The sequence below is a fragment of the Pelodiscus sinensis genome, chromosome 11, assembly GCF_049634645.1.
Source record: "Pelodiscus sinensis isolate JC-2024 chromosome 11, ASM4963464v1, whole genome shotgun sequence".
NCBI classification, from domain to species: Eukaryota; Metazoa; Chordata; order Testudines; family Trionychidae; genus Pelodiscus; species Pelodiscus sinensis.
In genome coordinates, this window is record NC_134721.1 from 42304124 (window position 1) to 42323167 (window position 19044).

General features: G+C 56.0%; 2 protein-coding genes across 8 annotated transcripts in view; one reads left to right on the forward strand and one right to left on the reverse strand.

The window, feature by feature from the left end:
- The first annotated feature begins 562 nt into the window (after positions 1-562).
- Positions 563-8374, forward strand: LOC102444622 (hyaluronidase-4-like). 5 transcript variants are annotated; one of them, XM_075939436.1, is made up of 4 exons: positions 563-1230; positions 3799-4789; positions 5394-5483; positions 7982-8374. In XM_075939436.1, the coding sequence occupies exons 1-4, from the start codon at positions 1151-1153 to the stop codon at positions 8372-8374; spliced, it is 1554 nt and encodes a 517-aa protein (XP_075795551.1). In that variant the 5' UTR covers positions 563-1150. The 5 variants fall into 5 exon arrangements, with proteins under 5 accessions (XP_075795551.1, XP_006127702.3, XP_075795552.1 ...); XM_006127640.3 differs by having other exon boundaries at positions 563-1194; XM_075939437.1 differs by having other exon boundaries at positions 563-1194; positions 3802-4789.
- Positions 8375-13217: 4843 nt separating this feature from the next.
- Positions 13218-19044, reverse strand: part of TWF2 (twinfilin actin binding protein 2) — a 58814-nt gene continuing 52987 nt past the window's right edge. For all 3 annotated transcript variants that reach the window (XM_075939442.1, XM_075939441.1, XM_075939440.1), the window contains one exon: positions 13218-18267. In XM_075939442.1, the coding sequence (XP_075795557.1) occupies positions 18100-18267 (168 nt within the window). In that variant the 3' untranslated portion in view covers positions 13218-18099. The remainder of the gene's footprint in view (positions 18268-19044) is intronic.

Genomic DNA, 19044 nt, shown 5'->3' on the forward strand with positions numbered 1-19044 from the left:
CCAGGGGAGCAGGAGCAGGGTGGATCCTGATTGTTCGGACAAATTCCTGTTCCTACTTCTGGCTTAAGTAGGGCCAGCAGGCCAATAGGATCACGGGGGAAGAGCCTCAGCCTGAGGCTGGGGTCGATGGGTGCTACATAAGCAGTTAGCAGCAGGCTGCCAAGGGCAGGGCTGATCCTGCAGACCGAGGTTCAAGACCCCTGGCTCGTGACAACACCCTATGTCATAGCATCAAAATAATTGCTGCAGGTTGGTCCAGCACGAGGGAGTTTGCTGGACCAGGGGAGGTAAATTCCAGACCACCGCCCCACCCCATGCCTGGCCATGCTCCTGGCCCAAGCCACTGACACTGTTTCCGGCCCTGTCCAATGCCCCCGACTGGGCTGTTGGCCTTGGCCAGACACCAGCCCCCACCCTACCGCCAGTCTGCCAGGTGCCCCCCCACCCCTGACCTGAGTGCCACAGGCTCTGGCCCCAACCGGGCTGCCAGACTTGAACTGAGCTGTGGATTAAAACCCTGTTCAAAGAACATGGGGGGTGAGTCAGCCTGCATCCCCGCAGTGCAGGGCCAGTGGGCACACGTGCCTCCTCCGTGTACCCTTGCCCTAATGTCGGCTGCACTTCTCAGGGCGGGAATCTCTGACTCCCCCCACCCCGCTAAGTCTGCCAGGATTACCCTTAGTGCTCAGCTGGGGGCAGCTTTGCCTGCACACAGCTGCCTGGCCAGGTGTCTAGGAGCGGGGAGTGTGGGTCTGAGGGCGCTACGCTCCCTGCCTTGCCACAGGCCTTGCCGGGCAGCGAGGGTGCTTCGGGGGAGCCCAGCACCTCCCTGGATTGGGCCTTTCGCTTTGCGGTCCAATGAAACGGAAAGAACAAGCACCCCGCGCCTCAGGGCAGTGCCCACCGCTGTGCTCCCCAGGGCCCCGCAGGAGGAGAGGGTGGTTGGGTTGCCATGGTTACTCTGCTGTTGTTACCGCCACCAGGAACCCGCCAGAGGTTCTGGGGCTCGTCGCCGGCGTCGCCGCGGACCCAAAGCCCTTTGCCTGCTGTGATGAAGTGGGAAGGGGTCGCGTCTGCTGACAGCGGTTGCGGGAGCAGCAGGAGGCTCTGGCTGCTCACTGAGTAGTGAGGCCAGTCACGAGCCCCGGGCATGGAGGGACGCAGTCACCCGGAGCGAGCCCATCCCTGGCTAAGGTGTGAGGCTGCCAGTCCCAGATCCTGCGCTACCAAGTAATCTGGGGGCAGGCCACACAGGCAGACTCGGCCTAGAATGCATGGATGGCTCGTGGATGGCCTACAAATGAGGCGGGGGGTGGCAGTCCAGGATAAAACAGGAGACTCCTTCAAACTTTTGCTCAAGTGTTAACCGGATGCAAAGCCAACGGACCCAAGTTGTTGGCAGGTGGGATTGAACAGGCGACGTTAGGAGCTAAAGCCATGAGCCTCCGCAGCCGGAGTTAAAAGCCAGCTGGCGCGTCACTCGCTCTCATCTCAGTGCCTCGGCTTACATAGGCCAGGCGATGACTCTGAGCTGGCAGCTTGGTAGCATGGGTGCTGTGTGTGGGGCACGGAGATGCTGGCTCAGACCAAGGGTGCCAACTCTGCCGGGGTCCCTCAGAACAATGGTGGCATCTCCTTCCCTGACTCTCCGACAGTCACACGCTTGCTCTGTGAGTCTCTCCGAGACCAGGGATGGGCAGGGAAATGTCTTAGGGAGTCTTTCTCCTCAGCAGCGCAGGTCCAAATATAAGACAGCAGAGACTGCAAGTCATCACCCGCAAAGGCCTGTCTGTTGGCCTGGGCAAAACTAATTCAGGGTCCTTGTGCCAGATCCCAGAGGGCAGGTGCCCCCTTCCCAGAGCCCTCACCTGCCCTCATGCTGACGGGTTTGTGCCACCTTTTTGCCTGCAAATCTCACAGGGGCCAGCCGGGAGGAACTATCATGTTTTAATCCCTGACAACTGCCATCCACAGCAGCTGTAGCTTAGAAGTAGCCTCCGACTCCGCCTCCTTCCAGTCCCTGCCTCCCTCTTCTACACTGAACACGGACCTGCACCACTGCCTCCTGTCTGGGCTGGGCTCCTGCTTCTTCCCTGGCCATTTTGACACTTCCAGTTCTGCCGCTGTTGTGTGTTTCCATGTGAAAACACACTTTGGGTTACCTCATTGCCACATGCCCTGGGCATCTAGTCTCACACCTCTCTAGGTATGTTGTGCTAGGTACGTTCCCTCCAGGTATGGCCTAGCCACCTCCACTTCCCGGTCCTATCTGTATCTGTTCCATCCTCCTCCCAGTCTCCGAGGCTGAGATTTGACTCAGACATCTTGGCTGTGTCTACACTGGCAAGTTATTCTGGAAAATCAGCCGCTTTTCTGGAAAAACTTGCCAGCTGTCTACACTGGCCGCTTGAATTTCCGGAAAAGCACTGACGATCTAATGTAAAATCATCAGTGCTTTTCCGGCAAAACTATGCTACTCCCATTCTGGCAAAAGTCTTTTTCCAGAAAACTATTCCGGAAAAGGGCCAGTGTAGACAGCACAGTAGTGTTTTCCGCAAAAAAGCCCCGATCGCGAAAATGACGATCGGGGCTTTTTTGTGGAAAAGCGCATCTAGATTGGCCACGGATGCTTTTCCGGAAAAAGTGCTTTTCCAGAAAAGCATCCTGCCAATCTAGACACGCTTTTCCGAAAATACTTTTAACGGAAAACTTTTCCGTTAAAAGCATTTCCGGAAAATCATGCCAGTGTAGACGTAGCCCTTGTGTAGGAGAAGCTGGAGTTTAGCTAGTAAGGGTTTCATAGGCTCCTTGCATACACCTACGTTACACTGGCCTCACACCGCTGGCTTAGGGGGACTCCCATGGTGAGGGGCGCAGGGCCTTGGTGGCAGCAGCCCCAAGACAGCTTAGTACTTAGCAGCTTGTATGAATTGCACTGCAAGCTGAGCAGCGACCCCCGAGCTGCCGGAGACAGAAGAACATCCATGTATTATTGTAAATTGAATTACCTGCCAATTACAGAGGGCAGCGTGTGGCACAGAGGCACTTTGCAAACCCAGCGCTTCCCCAGGGAGCCTGTTCCTGCCTCAGGCAGGCTCTTTGCCACCAGCCCGCTGGGCTGGCTCTTGGGCCCACCCCCGTGAAGAGAAACAACCCCCAGAAAGGTGCGAGCCAGCCCAGAGCAGGGCAGGGTTGTGCTTCCGCTAGCCCCGTCCCCATCTGCAGGGCTCACAGAGCGCTCAGAGATGCGGCCTTTGCCCTGGGAGGCTGACGCTAACTGGGAATGAAAGATCAGGGTCAGGAGCGGGCGCAGCTGGCATCAGGGAGGAGACGGGGATGGGGAGGCAAAGAGAAGGAGCGGGCATCCAGCAGGAGAGAGGGAGCACTGTGGGCACCAGATGGAGCAGCCTTCTCCAGCAAAGGGAGCAAGGTAACAAAGAGAGGGCAATGCCTAAATGCCTATGAGGATCCAGCCGAGGAGCCATTGGTGGGAGAAGCTGCTAAAGGGAGCACTAGAGGAAGATGGGGGAGGGGTGCGGAGGGAACAGAGGTGGGGAGCAGGGGTGAGGGGTTGTGCATTCATACAGAGCCTCAAAGGGGAGGAAGAACAGGAGACATGACTTCACGGGCTGGGAAGGGCACCCCATTCTCCCCTCCCCCTCCCCCCGAGGGAGGTCTGGTTTGCTGACGTAAAGGTGACCTGGCTTCTCTTCCCCTAGGGGCACTGCTGGGGCTGAGCTGTAGAAATTCTGCCCCCGGCCTTGGACTGACTGATGGTCATTTCCACCCTTCTTACAGCAGAGTGGAAGAAACTGCAGCGAGGCCCAGTTCGGGTGGGCTCCCAGCCTGGACCTCACCAGCCCTCAGGCTCCACGTCGTCTGGCTGATGCTGCTCCTGCATCCTGAGCCGTCCTGGGGGCATAGCCTGAAGCCCTCCTTGCCCCCCATTGTGCCAGACCGGCCCTTTCTGGTGGCCTGGAACGCCCCCACAGCTCGGTGCCAGAGCGCCTACCAGGTGCCCCTCAGCGTGGCCTCTTTCTGTCTCCTGGCAAACAGGCAGGAACACTTCATCGGTGGGAACGTCACCATCTTCTACTACGACCAGCTGGGTCTGTACCCCTACTACCTGAGCACCGCCACACCCCCCGTGGCCGTCAACGGCGGCTGCCCCCAGAACGCCAGCCTGCCACACCACCTGGACAAGATGGCCGACGACATCGCCACGGCCGTGCCCTCCCCCTCCTTCGCTGGCCTGTCGGTGATCGACTGGGAGAACTGGAGACCCAAGTGGATCCGGAACTGGGCCAAGAAGAAGGTCTATCGAGAGATGTCTGCCTGGCTGGTCCGGCAGAGGAACCCCGACTGGTCCAACAAGCAGGTGGAGAAGGTGGCCAAGTGGGAGTGGGAGACGGCTGCAGCCAGGTTCATGGTGGAGACCCTCAAGCTGGCACGGTCGCTGCGCCCGGAGGGCTGGTGGGGTTACTACCTCTTCCCCGAATGCTACAACTACCACTACTGGGGTGACTTCGAGAACTTCACTGGGGGCTGCCCCCAGGTGGAGGTGCAACGCAACAACCAGCTGCAGTGGCTGTGGGAGCAGAGCAAGGCCCTCTACCCCTCCATCTACATGGAGGAGGTGCTGAAGGACTCCCCGCAGGGCAAGAAGTTCGTGCGGGCCAAGCTGCGTGAAGCACTGCGAGTGGCTCAGCTGCCCTCCGCCAACCACTCCCTGCCGGTTTTCGCCTACGCCCGGCCCTTCTACACCTACACCCTGAAGGAGCTAACCCAGGTGAGATGCCGTCCTGCCGCCCGCCCGCTGTGCCTAGCCGCCCCTGCAATGGGCCCACAGTAGGGCGCAAACCCTGCCCCTTTAGCCCCAGCACTGCAGGGAGCTAGGAAGAAGCAGGCACCTCTGCTTTGCAAGGAGGGCGGGCCGGGCTGGGCGAGGGGGTCTGTGTGAATGTGACTTAATCCTGCGTGAAGAGTTAGTGGCTAGATATTGAACGAGGCCGGCTGTGCCGCGGGAGTCCGGCTGCGACGTCCGGCCACTCGGTCCTACGGCGACACCGTTAGTAATCCCGCTTCTTCATCGGCGTGTGGCCCTCGGTTGCAAAAACGCGCTCCGGGGTACCCTGGTGCATGGAGTTGCAAGGAGCCCGGCTGCCGTCCCTGCACATGCAGGCCCGGAACGGTTGGGACTCTCACTCCGAATGCTGCAAGGGAAGAGGCCGAGCTGCTGCCCCTCCAGGGTGGGCCTCCCCTGCCCAGCCATACCCCCCTACTTTGGCAGCAGGACCGGGTGAGGAACTGCATCCGCTGGGTGCTTTGCTGGACGCTCGCGACTCTGTCTCTGCTTGGCCTTCTCACCGCGCTGCCGCTTTCTCTTCTTGCAGACAGACCTGGCAAACACGATCGGGCAGGCGGCAGCGCTGGGGGCTCATGGGATCGTTCTCTGGGGAGGTGCGGATTATTCTCGCAACCGGGTAATACAGGCACCTTGTGGAGCTACTGTTGATTGTTGGGGGGGGGGGGGGGCCAAGGAGAAGGGGGGAGGCTGGCACGCATGCACACCTGCTTCTGGGATTGGGCCCCCTTTAATTGCCCCCAGGCACCTCCTCTCTGGCCACAGCAGGTCTGGACTGGAGTTGAACTGGGGCCAGAAGGGGGATGTCATGCTGGGTTAGGGCATCTCTCACCCTGGCAAGTTTAGGGCTGGGGGGGGGGGAGGAGGAGGAGGCCTCTCCCTCCCTCCCCTGCCCCATCCGAGCCCTGAGAGCCTACGTGGCACTAAATTGGCTACTGCGCCACTTAGAGGGAAATTGGCTCCCTGCCTCAGTTTCTTCACTCCAGCAGGACAACAGCAGCCTTGCCTGTCCCCCCGCTTTGGCTGCCTTGTCTATTCAATTCTTCAGAGCAAGGGCTGGCAAGTTAGCTTGCAGTGATTTATTTGCCATAAACACATGCTGCTCCCCACTAGCAGATCTTTATTAACATCCATGGTGGCCATTCCCCTCCTCTGTCCAGAATCAAAGTCTGGCTGACAGGCCCACAACCCCCTCTCAGTTCCTCCCATTAACTACAGGCACAGCAGTCGCTTTCTTCCAGTCCCGGGGCACTCGGACCCTGCTACAAGGCTTATTAAAATCAACAACGGATTCAAATGATCGAGAGCTGCTAGTGTCAAGATGGCTAACATTAAGTTTAGTGGTTGTTGTTTAACATCCTGCTTAATCGCTTGTTATTAGTCTTCCAGTAGCATCAGAAGACCTCAGCTTGGATCACCATAGGCTCCTGATCCCAGCTGAGGTCTCTGAGCTACTACTAGCAGACTAATAATAACCAGCCCAGTTAAGTGATTGAAAGTAATTGATGTTTTCAAAATGGGATTACTCAGTCCCTCAATTGAGAAAAGAGGATACACGGGCATTTAAAAAAAAAAAAAAAAGAGAGAGAGAGAGAGAGAGAGATCTAATATAACACACAAAAAAAGAAGGGACGTGGATCGCACTGAATGTCAATTAGAAGCCAGACATTTTAGAAGATTGATAAGGGAAGCAAAAAACCCCACGAGAGGAAATCTGTTGCCAGTAGTATTGAGGACAGGAAGGAGATTTTTAAATATACCAGGAACAAAAGAAGTCTTAATGGTACTCAGTCCTCAGGAGGTGGAAATGATAGCATTGTCAATAGTAATGCAGAAAAGGCACAACTATTCAAAAATACGTCTGTTCTGTATTTGAGGAAAGCCAGATGACACGAACCTCAGCAGATTATGAAATACTTTCCATTCCACTTGTGACAGATGGTGATTAAACCGTAGCTCCTACAACAGAGAGACGTTTTCAAAAGCTCAGGCCCAAACCAATTGCTCCCCACATTTTAAAAAAAAGCTAGTGTAGGAGCTCTCTGGATACTTAATGTTGATTTTTAATAACTTTTGGACACACAGGAGATTGAACGGAAGATAACATTGTTTCTGGTTTTCAGGGTAAAACAGGATGACACAAGTAATTAAAAACCTGACCCCTTGAATTTGATCCTCACCAGAACACTGGAATGGCTGATAAGAGACTCAATAAAGCATTTAGAAAAGGAAAATCTTACTTCTTGCCAATCAACATGGTTTATAGAAAATGGCTCAAGCTAATTGGATATTAACTTGATGAGTTTACAAGTTTGGCTGATAAATGGAGTTGATGTTTTATACTTAGCCTTCCATTAGGCATTTGACTTAGTGCCACGTCATATTTTGATTAAGAAACTGATAGAAAAGCAGTGTGACATGTTGAATGAATTAAAAGCTGACTAATTGTTAATTACATTTTGGACCCTGGGAATCACCATCAAGCTGATGTGTTTGTAGGGGGATCCTGCAGAGATTGGTTCTTGGCCCTATGCCATTTAATATTTACATCCATTATCTGGAAGAAAACAAGTTGTAGATGAAGGTTTAGGAGGAGGTTATATTATCATCTTTCTACTTGGCAATTAAGTAATTTTCACTGCAACAGCTACTGGCATATTGTGCTCAGTTCCAAAGTACTCAGTTCCAGACAGATGATGAATTGGAACCACGAAGAGCTGTGACAATGACTGTAGAAGGGGAAAACAACCTTCCAGCACCTTTAGCGCATCACAGGGAAGGCTAAGAAGTGCCTTGCCAAGTACCTACATGGGCAACAGAAATTCCATATTAGATGGTTCTTCAAGCTGGCAGATAAAGCAATAACAAGAGCCCAGGGCTGGACATTCAGACTAGAAACAAGGCACTGTTTTTAAGGGGAGGGCCTGGATGCTTATCCTAAAAAAATCCAGGCTAGTTCAGTTACAGCTTTTGGACTTGAAGCAAGATTTAATTTGGGGCAATCCTATACATAGGTGGTAAGATCACAGTGGCCCCTGCTAGCCGCTGAGTCTAGAACAGCACAGCCTGTTATTGGTACTGAACAGCACAGTAACTGCTTTAATTTTCCTTCTCTAGCACATCTGTGCGAAGATCCAGAAATACCTGACTACCACCCTCGGCCCTTACATCGTCAACGTGACCACGGCAGCCAAACTCTGCAGCCGGTTCGTCTGCAACAACCATGGCCGCTGCTTTCGCAGGCAGGCAGACTCGGACAGCTACCTGCACCTGGACGCGAGCTCCTTCCAGATCCACGTGGAGAGCGCCGCCCACGGACCCCGTGTGTCTGTAAAAGGAGTCCTGACCTCCCAGCAGAAGGGCAGGATGAGGCAAGAGTTCCTGTGTCACTGCTACCGGGGCTGGAGGGGGAAACATTGCCGCTCCCGGGGGCAGAGCCACCAGCTTTGCGCATGGGACTTGCGCATCCCTGTCTTGGTGGTGGCTGCAATATGGACGTGGGACATGTGATCCACTTTTGCGACATCTTCCATGTGAATTTGTGAAGCCAGTGATGTGACGTGAACCCTGGAAAAGGAAGGACGAGGAAGGAGGGAAAACAGCAGCAGGTTCTGCACATTGGCAAGAGGACTGGAAAGTTTCCAGACATCCTACCAGCTCCCATGACCCCCCTATACATGACCCCTCCCTCCTCAAAGGGGGTCATGCAGCAGAGAGCAGGTATGGTTTTTTTCCCAGCATTGTTTGCAGGGTGCTAGCACATTCTTCACTTAGGTCAGTGACTTTCTACCAGCATGGCAGCTTTAAAAACACTAGGGTGCAATTTTTCCAGCCAGATAAAGAACAGTTTTCTATTGCTCCTTTTTAAAACCCCACGCTAGTCAGGAGTAGCCGTTTACAGTAGGGTTAACCAATGCCCACACTCTTGCCTCTGGGAACCATCAATATATTTAAATACATTCCTATTTATATGCAGAAGGGACTTTTCCTACTCAGATCATTTTTAGGTGCCTTCCCAAAGGGGCTGGTGCTATTTTAACTCCTGGATGTGCGTGTGGTCTTGCATTCCCTTTACGGGAGACTGAGTTGAGTTGATTTTTCTTCATTAAATATTTTCCATGTGACTACCATGTGGTGGCGTACAGGCCTGGCCCCTGAATTCTCCATCTGCCCTCTGAACGATTTCCAACCTGCACGAGGGGCCTAGCTCGGGAGGTAACAGGGAAGGGGCATCCTATCCTTAGGAACTGCCATAGGATTGGGGAGGAGACTTTCCAAGGCCAGTCAACCACTCAACTCCCCTCGAATGTCAACGGGCCTTGGGTGTTGACTTTCCTGAGGTGCCTTTGAACATCCCAGCCTAAGCTCTCTTCCCACAGGCTACACCCCCTGCAACTAGCAAAGGCTGAGTGGTCTGAGTCAGACGAATTCTTTACTCATCTACCCAGAAGTTTGCCTTTGACTCCATCCAAGGCAGCCCAGCATCAGCCAACACTTGGGCCAGGCCCCTGTAGACATAACTACATCAGTCGAGGGTAAGAAAAAATTGCTCTCCGCTCCCCAGCCAACATAGCCGTGCTGGTGAAGCCCCCAGCCTGGACTTAGCTGCACCCCACAACAGAGCTGCTGGTGTTTGGGGAAGCATGTCCCCATCCTGCCAGAGAAAACCCTTCTCCTACCATCCACTGTGTGTCCACGAGGGCTCTGTAGACAAAGGGCCCACAGGCAATAGCGTTTGAGGCGGAGAATGCAAGATTTCCTTTCACTTTGGGGATGGCCCCAGAGAGTCAATGAAAACGTTCGACAGTTAGCCACAGTCGGCGTCTTTATACCATCTGACACCTTGTGCTCCTGCCAGGCCAGGCGACATCAGGCAGCACTGGGAGGGACAGGGCGGAAAACATGAGAACTGGGGGCGGGGTTTACGGAAGGAGAGGGAAGGGAAGAACTAAGGAGTCTGGGTGGTAAGACGGTTCCTCCGTGAAGGAATACAGACGAGGCATTGTGCAATGTCAGCGGGACCCCTGTAGGGAGATCTGACCCGCTGCTATTTCCAGTTACTGCCTTCCTAGCAATCAGACATGCGGTGTGGTGGCAGCAGTGGCATGACATTTTATGCTGCCTCTGCTGGAGCCAGTCACCTCTGGGCTCTTACACTGTCACTGCTGCTCACAGCTTATCTGAGCACAGGGAAAGCCAGACCCTGTGGGCCAATAATAAGCAGGGGGAAGGCAATTGTACTGTAGGTGCCTCCAATTTGAACCCTCCCCTGTAAGGCCAATGAGCCATAGAGAGTAGCTGCTGTGCAGGCTGGGGTGTTCTCTTGGTGCTGGAGCACATTATGCTTCCTCAGCCAGCTGCTCAGATTTCCCCAGCCAAGTGCCTGGGAGCTATGGATTCAAGTGAGGAAACCTCAGCCCCCACTCAGCAGCCAGCGGTCATGGAAGACGGGAGCGTTGACGTTCCTTTGACCCCAGTCAGCTGTGAGCTCCTGGCAGTTCCCCTTCCAACTAAAGAGCAGAGGCATCGTTTCCCATGGGGCTTTAATTCACAGCGTCGACTCAGAGCACATTGTGATTACAGCAACTCTTCCGCGTTCGCCCGGCCACGGGTAGCCAGGCGTGGTCCCTGAGACAGCCTCTTGCTGCCTCTGCACCTGGGGAACCGCTCATTAGCAGCAGTGGGCATGGCTGAGACTGAGGGCTGAAAAGGGCACATGGCAGGCATCCCTCCTGTTGAGCTCATTAATTTAGTCCTGCTTGAAAAAAGGGGTCAGCACAAAACCAGTGCACACCCTGCCCTGCCCTGTTCCGTATATCAAGTTCATCTACACAGGATTTCGAAGGAGGGAGTTAAAGCATGCTAGCTGACAGCTAACACAAGTGGAGACAAGATGGCAAAGACTAATCTGAATTAACTGGCAGAGAGGAACCCAAGTCTACACCCCAGAATTCAACTCCACCTGTCTGGAGCGTGTTCAAATGAACAGGGTCTCATCTGGACTAGTTCTAAGACCACATGAGCCAGCACCTTACCTCCAAAGCCAAACTGGGCTGAGCCTTTGGGGCGCATCCACAGCCAGCTGTTAAAGCTGAGCCCTTCCGGAAGGAAAACCCTCTGCCTTCAGCCACTTCTATTTTAGCCTCCCTGAACACACCTGCAAAAGCACAGGGAACTGCGAGGAGAGAGGCAGGTCCCAGCTGCCCCAGGAATTCTGACAGGCACATGGTCGAAAAGGAATTTGGAAACCCCCCTGCTTCTGCCACAGCTGGGACTTGCTCCCTGCTCCCTTCTCCCTGCCCTGGGCTCACTCACCCTTCTCGTCCCAGGCCTCCCAGGAATCCAGCGCAGAGTTAACGATACCTTTCATTTGTCTGGCCTTGCAAGTGCTTTGCTGCTCTGCTTGACAGGAGCCCACGGTTTTACTACTCACCCTCTCGGCCACACCAGGCCTCGCCTTCCTCCAGCACAGAACAACGTCCCGGCACAGAAGAGCCTGTCCAGATCACCACGCGGACTCTGCTGGGGATCAGGCGGGAACGGAGCTAACGAGCAGCCCCAGCCACACTACTGATGAGTTACACACCCTGGCCCGGGAAGCCACAGGAGAGTCAAACAGGCCTGCCTCACATCCCTGACACACAAGGCTACTCTATGCAGTGACAGCAAGGCTCCAGGTTCTCCTCCCAGCATGGCTTTGGGAGCGTCCTACAGCTCCAGCCACCGAGCACTGGCTCAGAACCAAGCCGGCGAGGGGCGAGCTGGAGCAGACCCCAGCTCCGCTGCCCGTGTCTATACCCCACAGCTAATGTGTCAGGCTTGTCTGGCAGTGCCTCAAGCAGACACTTATGGCCCCATCGCCGATACAACCGCACCAAAATAAGAGCCCCAGCCCTCCATTGACAACCTCCCGTCTCTTGGGAATTTGACTGTTTGGAACGACGGCGGAGTTAGGACTAACCCAGCTCTACGGGAACCCCGCAAGCCTGGGGGCAGGCCAAATCCTCGGCCTGCCTTTTAGAGAGCAGTCCCATTGGGCAAGGGTTGGTTGGTACTGCCCTCTCGCCTGGGGCACTGGTTTGGTTACCGGCCGGTCAAGAGGACCTCCCCTGTACGTGAGCAGGCCATACAGAATCTGGCGTAGAGGCCTGGCTGGCCCAAAGCGGAGTGAGAAAGGTCTCCATTCCAGCAGGGAGCTGGGTCAGCCTCATCCACACCTATGGGAACCAGCAAAGTACACCGACCTGAAGCCAGGACGGTTTGGAGCAGTGAAAGTGCCCTCGCCTACGTCTGTCCAAGGTCAAGAGACCCAATCTTGAGTGGGGCTTTGGTCATTACTATGCTAGAGTATCCACCCAGAGAGGTTACGACCGGTTAGAGTCCTACAGAATATCTGTAAATCAACCTACACAACTCTACAGCAGGGAGAGTTTTGGTCTTTTTAAAAAACACATTCCATGATGCAATGGAAAAGCTCAGTTGAGAGGACTCAAAGCCCAACCTTCGGGTAATTTCCACCTGGGAACTAGCCACCTGAGCTATGTCTACACTCGTGGCTTCTTGCGTGAGTAATATGCAAATGAGTCTAAGCGTGGAATATTGCTGAGCCTCATTTGCATACCTAATGAGCCACCATTTTTTTCAGAAGAGGCTTTTGCGCAAGGAGTGTCTACACTGCCCCTTCTTGCGCAATGCCGTTCTTCCTGAAAAGTAACAGGTGTAACAGCAAGAGGGTTTTTCTTGCGCAAGAAGGGGCAGTGTAGACACTCCTTGCGCAAGAGCCTCTTCTGAAAAAAATGGTGGCTCATTAGGTATGCAAATGAGGCTCAGCAATATTCCACGCTTAGCCTCATTTGCATATTACTCGCGCAAGAAGCCGCGAATGTAGACATAGCCCTTCTCAGAGGTTAAGCAGCTGTTTAGACAGCCAGCGTGGAGAAAGACGTGAACATTGCTAGCAGCTACAAGCTACTCCGACTGGCAGCGCGTGAATGATGATTTAAGAGGCAGAGGAGTCTGGTTTGGTTTCTCCCACTCGGAAGTTCCTACTGACAAATTCAGCTCCGGCGACGTTTTGGCGCAATAGAGACAAGTTCCGTGTCTTCACAGTGATCTGAAAGATGGCAAAGAAGCTAGCTAATGGGACTGAAGTTTCAGGGGAGAACGGATGGAGGGTTTTTATTACCAATTGCAGCACGACAGTTTAGACTTAACATTCATTCCACCCCTAGGTGCATTACGGACCCGCTCTGGTGCCGGGGGTCTCAGCGGGGCCCTGCACTGGAAGGAGTGTTGTTAGCAGCAGGCAGCGTGCGATAGCAGGGAACTGCCACTCGAACCACACACACTCACGTTGTTTTAAAAATATTTTATTCTTTAGAAAATACAGTGTTGAGTACAGTGTGTTCTGATTCTCTCCCCACAGCCTCAGACCCATGCCGCCGCCCAGCCTGCCTCCCCACGGGCTGCACCCGCCCCGCAGCTATCGCTGGTTCGGCTGCCGCAGCCACAGCTGATGTGCCAATAGGGCAAAACCGCTTTCAGCCCACTGACCTGGCCAATGTATCCCCACAACCCGGTGGTAAAGCCTCCAGAAGCAGCCAGTCTCCCCTAGGGCTGCCCCTGCTACAACTGAATAGACCAACAGCCCCTCTAGGGAACGTCCCCCCCAAAAGTCCTTAGTGTAGACAAGCTCAGTGTTACCAACGTGCACTGGAGGCTCAAGGGCTGCTGACCATTCACCTCCCCTAGAAGCTGAGAAGTCCCCCATCCTCCTGTGTAGGTGCTGCCGCCCATCCGCCCTCAGCCAAGTGGTCAGCAGCGGCGCTAGCACTCAGATCTGAACCAATCACGGACGTCCCTTGGTTTTCACCATTCAGCACCATCTGCATGGCCTACGCGACTCCCAGGACAGCCTGGAGACCAGGTCTTCGTAGATTTGGGCCAGAAGCCAGCCCAGTAGTGTCCTAGCAGGAGGAATGGACACCTTGGCCCATGGCTCCCACACGCACCAGCTCTGAGTTGGCCGGGCTAACCCCAGGAACATTCAGGCTGGTGCAGAAGGGACTCAGGGGCCACAGAGCTGCCCCACAGTAGAGATGGAGCTATTCAGAGGGCAGAGTTCCTGCCAGGAGCTCTCAGGTCCCACTCTCCCCCCCACACACATCCCTCTCGAGGGAGGGATCGGAGACCTTGAGGCTGCTGTAACATCTACACAGTTGCCCAAGGAGCTCAGGACAGATCCCCCTAAAATAGCAACTTGGAGGGTGGATGGGGCTGGGTGGGCCTTCCTCCATCCCACCAAGGAAATGGGGGTGGGGGAAAGAGCTACTGCAGACAGCCCCATTGGGGAAGTGGCAGAAGATTTTCAGGCTACGTGACTCCCTCAATGAGCCTTGGAAGATCTCACCATGGCCAGCCAGACATCATTCCAAGGGCCCAGTGGTCAGCGTCACAAGCCCCACCCCCCGGCACGCATTGAGAGAGGGGGGAGGAGGGGACACACGATTCCAGGAGCAGAATTTGTCCTTAAGCATGGAGCACGTGGGGCGAGGAGGGGACAGAGCCACTGGGAATCCCTTCCTTCACGCAGGTCCCGACAGGCCCTAGAGCTCCGCTTGTTCGCCTGTTGGGCGAGTTCCGACTGGACCTTCGCATCACTGCCAGGCAATGGCTTGCACCAAGCGTGGGGGCAAAGGTAACGAGTCCAAACGCCACACGGTTCTAGAGCAGCCAAGGCGAGCAAGCTGCATGAGTAGCCTCCTTCATCTCAGTAGGCCGCAAGATTGAAAATGGTGGGTAACCTGCGGCCTATTGATGTTCCATGTCTGCACGTCCCCTCTCTGCCCCCTTCCCCCACGCGCCTCTTGCACACTGGGGCACAGGAGCCCCACACTTCATTCCCCCTCCCTCCTAGCACTCAGAGCACCACGAATGAGCTGATCCAAAGCAGTTCAAGCTCTGGGAGGAAGGAGGAGCGGCAGGGCCGGAGCACGAATCAGCTGATTCAAAGTGCTGGGAGGAAGGGGGAGGCATAGGTAAGTGTGGGGCTCCAGTGCCCCAGGGTGCAAGAAGAACGTGGAGAGGGGGGCAGAGAGGGGATGTGCAAGCCGCAGGCAGAATCCCAATGGGCTGTATGCAGCATGCAGGTTGCCCACCACTGGTACAGAGATGACCGGGATGGTCTGTTTACAGTGCAGACTCTTTAAACCGGATTAAAGTCTCTTCCCCATTTAGAAAAAGAGTTAGGGACAGAAGTGAGCGACTCGCTCAGCAGCTACCAGCGCCCTGGAGATATCAAGACGCCCAGGGGTCCGTGTCTTCTCCTGGGATCCCGGGTGGCCAGAAGCATGTAAACTTCCTCAACTCCGTGAGCCCTCCCTGCCCAGAGGGAGGATGGAGAAGTCAAATTCCCACCCAGGGAGAGACCAGGACTCTGCGACAGAACAGTTCCACCACCTGCTGGCCTGCTCCTGGAACGCGGGCTGTGCACGTTCATCCGGGAACGGGAGAACATGAGGCCTTACCATAAAACAGAGCACTGATTTCACTGGGTCTTCGCATAGCAGAGGGAGGGGCTGGTGTTCCACGGCACAATACAGAACATGGGTGGAATAGGTCCTCGCATGCATGTGGACCCTTTCACGTAACTCCCCCAAAGAAGCAGGGCTAAGGTACAGATGGTCAAGCAGCCAGAAGGGTCAGCAAGGGCTGAGCAACGGGAAGAGACAAGCTATTGCCTCACTCCAGAGGAAAACACGTCTGAAAAGCCGCTGGCCTGGAGAGAGGAAGGGATATTCCACTCCCTCCTCTCCCCCCCACAGCTGGATAGTTTGTGGTTTGTCACAAGGAGAGTCCTGCTGACCAGGTCCCATGACTGCTGGCAGGAAAAGCGAGAGGTTCCGCTGAAAAGCCAGGGAGGTGAAAAGCCAGCTGAGACTGGGACCTGGTGTGTAGTCTGAGCCAGGGAAGGTGAGGGAGGGCCCACAGCTAAAATCCCTGGTAGTGACTCTCCTGCCAGGTCAACGCTTACCCCTAGCCCGCCGCTGGGCTGTCCCAGCACTGCCCTGATCACCTCCAGCAGCCAAACCTCCAGGGCTGCTGAAAACCCAGCACGAACTAGACATTTCAGCTCATGGGCTGAGCCAACGGACGTGTAAAATCCTTTCCTAGCCACCTCCCTGTCTTGCGCTCTAGAACAAGTCCCCCCATTTCCTACCTGGAAGGGATGAGCCGACCTCCATGTCGACTCTTCCTCCTCAGACTGGGACAATCCACCGGGCTGACACAGCCTTCCAAAGTTTTCACGGCAGCAGAGAATGAAAACCAAACAATGGCTTCGCGTCCAACATAACACCCCACAGTGCTCCAGGATGGACAAGGCTGAGTCCCCTCAGACACGATACAGATCAGGCAGAGGCTGCCCAGGGCTGGAATGACGTGTGCGTGAAACACCGTGCCCCACGGAAACAAACAGCTACGAGGTGGATTTCCAACAGCCACAACTCTCCCCCTTTCCTGGCGACAGTCCTGACGCTTTCGTGCGCACGGGCCTGGACAGCACGCTCCTTCCTCATCACCGCCACAGCTCCCCGGGCCTCCCGCCTGGGCCACAGCTAGCCCCTCTGCCCCAGGGGAACACCTCAGCCAACCTGCTTCACATGGACCTACAAGTCTTCTCCAGATACCCAATGTTCCCAGTCAGGGTGAAGGGACAGCCCTGCTAACCGGAGAGCAGAATGCAACGGATAAACCTGCCGCTGCTGATGTTCTCGCAGCCCAGCAACGCAAAACCACCCTGGTCTCGGGCAGCGTGACGGTGTCCTGTAGCCCTCAGCTGGACATGGCTGTCCCCACTTCCCTAGAGAACAAAGGATGGGCTGCTGGGCATAACGAAGGGCTAAACTATCACACGCGAGGATGAATGGGGTTATGGGTGGCCTGGCATGCACAACACCCCTGGTGGGCTGTGGGTCGCTCCCCTCTTCCCAAGTCTGGTTTTGGACAGTGGGTTCAGGACTGAGGAGGTGCCAGAGTGGGTCTGGGGAGCCAGGGCAGGGCAGTAATGCAACCGTAGGGCCAGGCGTGAGTGTCACAAGAGCTGTTCCTGCACCAGGGTGTTACGAGGCAGCCCAGAGCCAGATACGGAGCTCATGGGTCCAGGTGATCGGCTCATGTTCAGACTGCACCCGGAGCAAGGGAGAGCTGCCAGCAGGTTAGTGGCTCGAGCCCAGCCTCCCTTGCCCCTCAACTCAGTGACAAAGGGCCAGAGCCCCAGTTTAACTGCCGGCCAGAGTGTCTCAGCTTCTAATTCTGGAGCAGAGCAGCATCCAGGGCCTCAGACGGGTTTTGCGGGAGTGGCTCCATAAGCTGGGAAAGCCGGAGGGTGGAACTGCAGGTGACAGAGGAGCCTCCACACTGGGACACACATCCAAGGCAAACCCCGGACTGTGAAACGCGCAGTCTCTCCGAGAGCCCCGCCTCTGCGCCCAGAGGGGAGGAACTACCCGGCTTCCACTCACCGCGGCAGAACGCTGCTGCTCTGTGGGTGGCCTGCCCGGGGGCTGCGTTCGCCCCACGCCCACCAGCCTCCATGGAAAGGGGGGAAGTTGCCCTGCTGTGGTGAGGAACGCCAGCGATCCCGCCCCACGCTCCCCGGATCCCACCTGGCAGTAGAGCCGCTGGCCCGTCCCCGGGGAGGAAGCCGTCTGGCGCACGTCCCAGGGCACTGGCCAGCTAAGGAGCCAGCGTCATAGGGGAAAGCTGTCCAGGCTTAGGGACTTGGATACGGAGGCAACACACAAAGGGGAGGTGAAAGCCGCCTGCTTTCGTCATCAGCCCAACCCCGACCAGCAATTCCAGAGCCCGGCCTCTGGGTAAGCGAGCCCTTCCGTTAGTGCAGCTACCAGGTCACACGCCAGGGGGCATCAGGAGCACCCGTTTAAACCTCACTGCCTACTGGGACATCGTTCTGCTCAGGAATTACACAAGAGAGCGAGGGGGGAAGAGAAAATCAAACCACCACAGATCCCTCCGCTGCCCCGGCTTCCTCCCCGCCCCTCCCCCAAGCGAAGCCAGGTGCTCAGGATCTGACCCACAAGGAGGAGGGGGAAAGCCTCTCCGGGCTCGGCGGGCAGGCTCGGAAGCGGAGCCGCGGATCCTGTGGAAACTGCCCTTCGGGATGCCGTCCGAAGTTCACAGGCCTGTTCCTGCCCCGGCTTCCTGCCCTTTGGGATCTAACTGTCCTCGCCGTTCTCTCCTGGCCCTTTGATCAGCCGCTTCTGTCCCCGTTTCCCCACGGGCCCCTTGGGCTTGGCGAACGCCTGCTTGAAGGCGTGTTGCTTGGGGTGGACCTCGTCGTACAGGAACTCGGCGGTCAGCTCGGCTCCGTCGTCTATCTCGATCTGGCACACAAAATGGCGCACACGGGGGTTAGCTCCACAACGCCATCGAGCCCCTGTGGGGAGAGAACAGGGGCCTTCTCCCCCTAGCTCGGAGACAAGAGCCCCCCCAAACCACTGCCCTCTGCACCTCAGCGACCCATGGTGCAAAACCAACTCCTTCCTCTCCTGCAGCTGGGCCCAGGGAGCCGAGACTTCCTCCCACGCGGAGCCAATCTGGCTCCCTGGGGAGTCACTGGCAATCCCTGAGCTCCAGGCAGACCTGAGGGGAGCAGTTACCTTGGCACCACGCATTCAAAACGCTCGCTCTGCAGCCGCCCGGGGGCCACGGCGACGGACGTGTCAGACAATGCCCCTCACAACCACAAGCCCCTGCAGGGGAACCCGAGGTCAGGTTTGCACCCGCTGGGAGGGGACGGATCAAAGGGCGCCAGAGCCCCGCAGTGAAAGGCCGTGAAAAGCGGGAGGAAGGACAGGAGCAGCCGGCAACTTCACATGGCTGAGCTAGTGTTTCCCCCCGTTTGAGGGGAGATTTCAGGCCAGACACTAAAAGTAGCCCAACCCCCACTGATCTGATGCAGATTTTAAAGCAGACATGGAGAGGGTCTTCTGAGGTCCTCTAGTCCAGAGTTTCTCAACAACCAGCCCCTTGGGGTCTGCCCCCTCCCCCAGCGGGGCACACCGGCCCCTGGGGGCACAAGGCTGAGAAATATTGCTGAAGTCTCGCCCTTGGGCGCCAGTCCTGCACTGGCCCCTGCAGTGTGTTCTCCTGCACGCTTC